The sequence below is a fragment of the Echinops telfairi genome, unplaced genomic scaffold (genome assembly GCF_000313985.2).
Source record: "Echinops telfairi isolate 266 unplaced genomic scaffold, ASM31398v2 ScPeMD7_18;HRSCAF=68, whole genome shotgun sequence".
NCBI classification, from domain to species: Eukaryota; Metazoa; Chordata; class Mammalia; order Afrosoricida; family Tenrecidae; genus Echinops; species Echinops telfairi.
Window position 1 is genome coordinate 54,734,354 of NW_022103915.1, and position 9,266 is coordinate 54,743,619.

Consider the following 9,266-nt stretch of genomic DNA (forward strand, 5'->3'; position numbering starts at 1 on the left):
CCCTCCCTCATGAGCCCTTGATAATTTATAAATTATTATTTTGTCATATCTTGTCCCGTCTGACGTCTCCCTTCACCCACTTTTCTGTTGCCCATCCCCCAGAGAGGAAGTCACATATAGTTCCTTGTAATCGGTTCCCTCTTTCCAACCCACTCTCCCTCTACCCTCCCAGTATCGACACTCACACCACTGGTCCTGAAGGGATCATCCGCCCTGGATTCCCTGTGTTTCCAGTTCCTATCTGTACCAGTGTATATCCTCTGGTCTAGCCAGACTTGTAGAATTTGGAGACGTGGAACATTTTTATATGCCTTCTACTCCCATATAGAAGTTAGTGTCCCAGAAACCCCTGCCCTGTAGGGTCCCTGGGTCAGAATGTACTCAATGGCAGTGAGTTTTTTTTCATCTTTTTTTCTTTAATTTTAACCTTCTGATATTTCCAGTTATAAATAATGCTACAGTATACAGTATGCAACAGTATAATGTTCATCGCTGACATCTCTTGTCTTCTAAAATAAATTCCTAAAAGTAGAATCCCCAAGACAAAGGTTATATGCAGCTTAACATTTTGATGAATATTAACAAGTTGGCCTTCAGAAATACCTTTCAACTTGCCTCCTCCCCATTCATATAGCGCTACAATTGATCCCGTCTGTTCCCTTGTGATTTTTAGTATCTGCCCATCTGGGAGGTAAACGTGTTCACATTGTCCTGTTCCTTTCTTTGGTTACTGTGGCTATTGTCCTTAGGTGGTGGAGTCAGAGCGCCCCCGCGCGACAGAATGATTCACCACCCGATCGCGTGTTGCTGTCCTCAGTCGTTGCGAGATTTGAGCCCACCTGAAACCTTTCTCATATGTTTCGTAGCTGTTTAAAGATAGGTGCTGTTACTTGTCTGTCCCTTCTCCTGTGGGGACTGCAGACGGGACTCTTCAGCAAAGGTGTAGTAGCAGCATCACTATGCATGTGCTGTGCATGTTTTTATGAGATTTGTTTTTGATTGTGGAGTTCTCAGTTTAGGGACCTCCGAGTTAATCGTCGGTCCCATTATGTGTCCCTTGGTGTCATTCTTTGTACCGCAGAATGACAGAAATGTTCCTCAGTTTAGTTTTTTATTTCACGTTTCCTTATTTAACTTTATAACAAATATCCAGGAATTTAGAAAGAACACTCTAGTGCCCATTACTCAATTTTAAAATGTCAACATGTTTTCCACATTTATCCTTCTTTACTTCACAACGTTGTAAAATAAGTCACAAATATCATGCCGTTTCATTCCCAATTACTTCAGCGTGCATCTCTGAAGATATTTTCCTACTCAGTGAACTTGTGCTCTACAACTTCCTTGATAATTAAAGATCACAAGTCATAGGTTGTATAATTCTCATAGTGTGTCGTAAGTCTTTCTGCAGTTAGAGATGCATGTGCACGTCTGCACTTGTTGAGTAGTTCATGCTGTTCGCTCTCCTGGAAGAGAGGACAGTAGTCACTAAGCACTTATTATGTGGATGGCTACTTATCCTCATGAGCAAAGGGTCTCTTATTTGTATAAGCTTAATTAATTTATCATTTTCTCTTAATCATTAATTTGCACTCCTCATGGACTGACTTTTGAAGACATTTAATTGCAATGGAGACTTTGAGCATAGTCAGAGGAGTAATAAACCAGGCTCTTCAAGCTTCCCGGTGTTTGTTGCTCAAATGCATTCTTATGTATAGAAATAATCCTATATGCGGCCTTTCTATTCAAAACGTACCACTAATTCTAGTGGAATGGATGGTTGGGATATTTGGGAGAGCGAGTGGAGCGCCTATTCTCTGATGGAGAAAACAAGAGAGTCCTTGGGTTCTGGATGTCTCTGGAAAGACTCTGGCCTTTGTCCCCTGTCAGTGTCATGAGGCTTCTTTACTTGCCCCTGAACTTTGTTCTGCATTTGCTCAGCATTTTTAGCCTTGGGCATTTTATGTCTTTGGATTTTTTGCCTCAGTTCATCTTTCATTGATTGGCCCATGTGACTAAATAATGGAATGAGTCTGCCATTCCAAAGGGTAATGATAATTCAGATGTGGATGGACTCGTAGGTGTGTGTTTTCCCACATAATGCAGATAGAATACACTATCGACAGATAGAGGGTGGGCTTTGGTGTGAGAGTTGGGTTCACATCCGATTCTGGCTCGTGGGGAGCCTATCGAACAGAGGAACACTTCTAAGCCTGTCCTCCTCCTGGAAGCAGACTGCTACATCTTGGTCCTGGCTCGTGGCTTCAGAACCACTGTGCCACTTAAACACTTAACCACTGTGCCAGCAATGCTCTCCAAATTCAAACCCGACTCTGCCAATCATTAGTTATGAGCCTTAAAAAGTTGAGCTAGCTTCTCTCAGCACATCGTTGTAAGTTTGGCCAGGATCACCGTTCCAGAGTTGCCGATTGTATGGAAGAATGCTAAGCACTCGGCACAGAGGCTGGAACAGAACTCGCTCTCAAAAGCAAATCACTTTTCTTTCAGTGTTTGGGAAGGATTTTTATCCTATGTTTTCTTCAAACAAGTAGAGGAAGGCTGAAATATTTTCACAGTCGCCATTTGTTTTCACGTAGCCATATTTTAGGGATAACATTTGGATTGTTGAGCAAATGTATAACTTGATGTAATCTAGCCTTTTGTGGACAGGGACTTTGAAACAGAATGTTAAACAAAAGATAGTTTACATCAGACTTCCAGCATAATCCTTTTAGGTAACAGTGAGTCGGCTTTTATTTGATTTTAGACACCAGTGGAAACCCTGGATTTGATCTTAATAGTTTTTCCGTTTTAAAATAAATCGCTCACCTTTGTTGAAACGTGGGTAAATGGACATGCTTGTTACAACGAACTGCTCTCTCTTTATTTAGGCTGAGCAACATGGGGATTCCTGGAGTGTGGGCTTTTCTCATCGGCAGCACCTCCCCACTGGCCAATGTCAGGCCAGCCACAATTGGAGGGGACCTTTCCCGAGCCCAATCGTTGCCCTCGCTGGAACATCCGAAATTCCATCTTGAAGGGGCTCTGGGAAGTGACTATACCGAAGACAGCCTGGATTATTATGATGAGACTGAGGAGGAAGTCGACTACCCACCGAGTGAAGCAGAGAGGGCGGGGACTGGCCGTGGCACGATTGATGTTTCCTTCCAGGGGGAAGTCGATTCAAGGGCTTCAGAAGGTGGTGCCTCTCCACCAGACTCTGGGCTGGCTCCGGCTTTGCCACATCCAGCACCTAGCAATTTACCGTTCTACCCTGAAACAGAGGCTGCCACCTGGGATCCTCTGGGAAAGATGGATACTCCCAATGTAAATGGCCAAGTTCAGCCTTCTGAGCAGACAGAGAGCAGAAGTCCAGCTTCACCCGAGAGTGACAGAGATTCATGGGACCCCTCCAGGGGAGCCCCATCACCCTACCCTGAAAAGGAACCCCACCAGCCCTACCCAGCTGGAGGGGCAGAGCCACCAGAATCGGATGTTCCCCTAGCTCGCCCTGGAGAAGTTGTTCGCCAGCATTCCCCTTTACCAGCTCACAGCACACCCCGGAGTGGCGGGCGGCGGGTGGTCGACGTGGACGACAGCATCAGTTCCGACACCAAGGGTAAGCGGGGTTCAATGCCAACGCCCTCACTTCCTGTTGAAGCTGCTGGTTTGGGTAGAGTCGGGATGTTTCCGTCCAGTGGTAGATGAAGAGTTTAGCCAAAAAAGAATATTGCGACTCATCTTTCAACCCCATGTTTCAAGAAATATAGTACATCTTCTTTGCCAATCAAATCTTGGCAGGCATAGTCTGTGTTAAGTCCCTTGATTATTAATAACGCTGCCCTTCCTTTCTTTTCCGATGGGGCGCATACAGTGAGTGGGGGCGAACCGGTTGCTTGTGCCAGCTGAGCGCTCCAGGGTAATGAAGTATTCAGTTTGGAAGTTCAGCAGTGGTGAACTTCCTACACAGATGGCAATGGAGGGCTTGGCTGTCAGGGGCGGTCCTGTTGGAGCTAGTTCCCAGCACCCCTGTGCACTGCAGAAGGAAACCCTGCTGGGGCTCACAGCTTTCTCGCCATGGCTGCTCTGCTGGCCGCAGCTCCTCTGCTAACCTGTCTCATGGAGGGTCTTCTACTTTCCTCTTGACTGGTTCCACCTGATGACAACATGTCTGAAGGACATGAGTCAAGGCCTCACCAGGCTGCCTTCCAAGGAGCTTGCCGTCTGTGCTTTTTCCAATGCAGATTTGTCCATTCTTCTGGCAGAAGGGCTCTGTGCTTTCATGCTAAGCCATTAGTTGCGCCTGCTCAGACGGACATGCCAGAGGCTTAGTCTGGTAAGGGGCCACCCTTACGTACCCCATGGCTATCGGGAGACATTTTTTGGTGTGTGTAGGAACGGGGATCCCGGCGGGAGGGGGATAGGAAATGAAAACCCCGGGTCTTGTCGTTTCTTGTGCGTGGCTGTGCAGTGTGGTACTCACCTCCCTGGAGCCCTGTCCTCATTTCCTGACTCACTGCAGTTGAGAAGCGAGGAGTAAAGAGTCAGCAGGAGGCCGTGTGAAGCGGCAGTTAATGAATACAGAGCCACGTCACGCTTGCTTTTCTTAGTTGAGCTATGCCATGCCATCTCTCCCTTCCCAGTCAGGAGTATAAAACGTGACTGGGGAACTGGGGGTAGATCATTCCATCTGCTCCAGTGACTGCTCACCTGACCTCTGACAGGGCAAAGGGGGTCGGAGGGGAAAGTGCTTCAAAACTTTCTTTAAAAAAAAAAATCGATGTCCCAACTCTTGTAAGGCAAAAGCATGTAGCTCTATCAAAGAGCGCCTCCCGGCTCTTTAGTTGTGGTATGATTTTCCTTGGAGAAGTGCTGCTTTTAGAGGGGAAGAACGTATGTTCTGACCAACCCAGGATCACTCAGGCATGAGTAGAGAGAGAGCCTTGTGCTACACTCAGGTTTGAATCCTGGCTGACACTAGCTGGGTGACCTAAGACAAGTTATGGAAATCCCAGTCCCCTGGTTGTCCCTACGTTTGGGAGGTTTGGGAGGTTTCGATGTTCGATTCAGATCTGTACTAACCAAACCCTGCTGTTGGCTCGATCCCAACTCAGGCAGAGCCGTGTGTGTCAGAAGGCAGATCCCCTGGCTCACCAGAGGGTTTCCGTGGTGGATCTTGGGAGAGCCGATTGCCAGGCCTTTCTTCTGAGGAAATCATGGCTGGACTCCCACCTATGACCGTTTGGTTAACAGCCTAACTCCTTAACTGTACCATGATCAGTTTCAAGTGGGTTCTTCATAAAGGGAAGCTGTTGTTATGAGTTTCATAAAATTTTAAGTAGTGGGAATAGGAGGTGGGGTGGGTAGAGAGCAAATGATGTGCTGATTAGCTATTTTGCCTTAATTGGTGACTCGGGGTCAGCCGTTCTGTAAAGATGTGATTTGGCGGGGGGAAAGGCGTTAGAACCTTCAGACCCCCCCTGACAGTCTCCTGAATGCTCAGTTGGAATGCTTGGTCAAGGAGAGGGCAGCGAGGAAGAGGAAGCCCTCAGCAGGATGGATTGCCCCCGGGGCTGCCCCAGTAAGAGCAGTTGGGGGGATGGCCGTGGGACTGGCAGCGTTCCCTTCTGTTGTCCAGGGGGTGCCCATGGGTTAGAACTGACTCTGTGGCACCTAGCAACACAGCAGGAGAGATGTTAAAACCAGTGTCAACCTTTTTTAGCAAAGGGATCTCAAAGTGACGATGCATTCCCGAATGATCTCATTTGTGGATTTTGGTTTCCTGCCCTGAGAAGAGCTTGGGCATTCTCAAAAGCAAACCTATGGAGTCATTTAGTAATGAATTCAGAAGGGGAATTCCTGCGCCGCCTTGAGCCGCTGAGGTTGAGGTCGTTGGGGTCCTGGGCTGTTGGGGTCCTGGGCGGAAGGAAGGGAAGGGCAGACGTGGCAGCTGTAGCCTTTGTGGAGCAGGCGCTCTCATTGTGATCAGCTGCTGGATGGTTTAGTCCTGAAATGTTGGACATGACGAGGTAGACATACTGAGATAGGGGGGGGGGGGGGGGGACACACCACTTTTAACCAGAAGAAATCTTTGAGTCCTCAATGAAAAATAATTAGCCAGCATCATGTTAGAGAGCACAGAGAGAAAAATAAATAAAGACAAGTCTCTGTTTTCACCTCAAGCCTGAGGGAGATGGAGTGAAATGTAGAGTGATCTAACTGCTCAGTCGTGGGAGGTCTGGGCGGTGGCCTTCTCTTTCAAACAGAACAGGTGCATCCGTGCAGGAATACTCCCTCTGAGGATGTGGGTGGGGCAGGACTGATGGACGCTTAGAGGAGTGTCGAAGAAAGTGTGGGTTTGAGCATGAGATGGACTTCCCCTGGATTCCCAGCTCTGCGCTGCAGTGCTGACAAGACCACACACTTGCCGTGCGGCCTTCCTTTTCCTCCTCTACAAAACGGAGATGATGCAGACTGCATTAAGTTGCTCTGAGGGTTAAAATAAGATCTACTGGAGTATGGGAAGCATCAAAGCTAATACATTTGTTTCCCTTGTAAACTACATAGTAGTACTTTGCTAAACTCAGAAGGTAAGAAAAGCCCAGAACATATTTCTGCCTCCTCCTTTTCTTTTGTTTTTGTAGTTTGAGGGTTTTAGAATAGACTATTGGTTGAGAAATCTATATTCTTTTCCGATCATGTCTATATCTTGGGAATCCAGCCCACATCTGGATGGGCCCGAAGGGTCGATTGGGTAATTGGAGGTAAGAAATTAAGAGACAGACACAAGTTTTGGTGTGCTCCCCTCCATGGTATCTGGAACCAGGTCCAGGAGAGAGAGAAAATGTATTCTCACATCAAGTCATATAGTGTTAGGGCATGCAAGCCCCCTAATTACAAGTAACCACATACGTAACAAGTAGGCTGTACCTTAGCCCTCAAGGTCTCTGAGTTCACTGGAGGAGTAACAACGCAGTGCTGGGGCAGGTGAGGGGGAGTGACTGTCCCATGTGCAGGGAGAGCAATAGCATCATGCCTGCTCCTAGAGGTAAAGCTGCCAGCCAGATAGCGATCAGCCATGTGCTTGGAAGCGGTAACTTTAAGGTACCACTATTATGGGAGGATATTGAGGTGATTAATCTTTTATGAGAATGTGATTGGGACATCATCTCTAATTCACAAGGGTGAAGACCTCCCTCCACCCAGAACCCTGGCCACCCAGGCTTCTTAAATATGAGAATAAAGAATTTGTCTGTATACACTCTCTTCCCATTCCTGTTTCCTACATATACCAGGAAAATTTCCCAATCCCGTTCTCATTTTGGCCTTATACAATTTGCGCTTTTTCTCCCTCTTTTTTTACCCCCACGGTTTTATAAACTACCAGACCTCGATGATGTAGTTGTGTAAGCATCTTGAATCCGGGTGTCATGTTTCTCCACAAAGCTCTACTTTGTTGTCAAACCAAAATTTACTCAAATATCTGAACGAGGCACACAAAATCCGTCATCCAGTCTGTTCTGGCACACAGCAATCCTATTTAGGGTTTCTGAGGCTATAAATCTACAGAGGAGCAGACAGCCTCATCTTTCTCCTCTGGAGCTGGTGATGGGTGTAGGGGCAGTGAATTATTTAGTGTGGCTCTTCTAGCCAAAGTCTCTAACTCCCACCAGATGATAACCTTTCCCTGCGGGAGTCTGTTACGAAGGGAGGGGAAACACTGATAGGATTCACCTGTGAGTAATTGTCAACAGGCTTCATCCTGTTGCAGGGCCAGCCTGCTGGGTATAAAATGAGCCCTCTGAGGAGCTGGGGGAGGGCTCTCACTACCAGCAAGAGCCAGGAGTGGAGCCGGTCTTTTGGACCTATGATTCCTGTTCAGTGAACCTCCTGGATTCAGAAGATAGCCGTAACACCAGAGGAGCAGCAGCAGAATCCGGAGCCAGAGCATGGAACGGAGCATGTAAAGCTGAGTGTTTTAGAAGGCTGGCTTGCAGAGTGGGGTGCCTCTGGGCACTTAGTTGGGGAATCTGGACTTGCTGACCCACGGCAGTGGAGCAGAGAGCCTTCAGGCTGAGGCCTCCTGGCGTGCAGTGCCTCTGGGCACTTAATTCAGGGAGCTTGGTTTGCTGACTCAGGAGCTTGAGCTGTAGGCCTTCAGGTTGAGGCTTACAGCAGGGCGCTTGTTAAACCTAAAGGAACTTTGTAACCTGTTCTGATCACTCTACCCTGAGCGTTTCTCACTGGCATTACAACTTATTAACTTCCTTAAAAAAACCTTTAATGTTGAATGTTGTCTGTGAAGTCTGGTAGCCATCGCACCAGGTATTAGAACCCAGAAAGGTGAAAGCACACTAATGAAGGTCTCACAGCAAGTGAGTCAGCAGTCCAAGTTCCCTGGCTAGTGCCACTGGGGGTCTTGGAGCTTGGCACCAGTGGGTGGTTTTACTGGTGTGAAAAAAAGCCCGAGGTAGCACTGGACTTCCTAACATTTCACCAGGAGAATAAAACTCCACATCAGCCCAGGGAAGCGCTTTCTCTACAAGGCGCAGAGTTTAAACACTCCGCCGCCACCCTCCAGTCTTCCTACCCCTTCTGGCACCAGCCGTCTCTCTCCCCCTGCTACCCTTCCTCCACCATCCCCCGGCACTCGATAGCCTCTGTGCTGGGTTCAAGAACTCGGCACAGACCACACGGAACTTGTAGACACGCTTGTGATTGTGGTTTGTAAAGGGAGTCAACAGATTACAATTCGGGATTCAGAATATAAACACAGAACACAGCAGATGGATCAAGTTCTAGTGTATGGAGTTATAAGAGGTGTCCTTTCTCTGGATGTCCACACACTCACCGCCATCAAGTCATTGCTGACTCAGTGACCCTGTAGGACAGGGCCGAACTGCCCCTGTGGGTTTCTGAGGCTGTAGCTCTCTAAGGAAGTAGAAAATCCTACTCTTACTCCTGAGGAGTGCCTGCTGGTTTTGAACTGCTGACCTTCGGTTTGCTCCGCTCCACCCCCAAATGCTGACCACTATACCACTGGGCCCCTAGAAATGTTGCTGGTGAATTGGCCTCTGCTCCCCTCGCCCCACACCAAATAAATAATATAGCCGAGAATTTAAACCAAGGGTGCCGAGGAGAGGATCAGACTTTAAAAGAAACTGTGCTTTGGGGACATAAACATGGAGCTAAAAAAGCTAGGTCTGGGCAGGGCAGTGTCTCACTGTAGCTGGCACTGTGCGTTCCTCTTTGGCTTGCCTAATGTC

At 47.8% G+C, this 9,266-nt stretch overlaps 1 protein-coding gene across 1 annotated transcript in view; it reads left to right on the forward strand.

The window, feature by feature from the left end:
• The window catches only part of NID2 (nidogen 2), a 76,314-nt gene that overhangs the window by 23,397 nt on the left and 43,651 nt on the right, over window positions 1–9,266 (forward strand). The window contains exon 4 of the mRNA XM_045287635.1: window positions 2,892–3,619. Coding sequence (XP_045143570.1) covers window positions 2,892–3,619 — 728 coding nt within the window. The remainder of the gene's footprint in view (window positions 1–2,891; window positions 3,620–9,266) is intronic.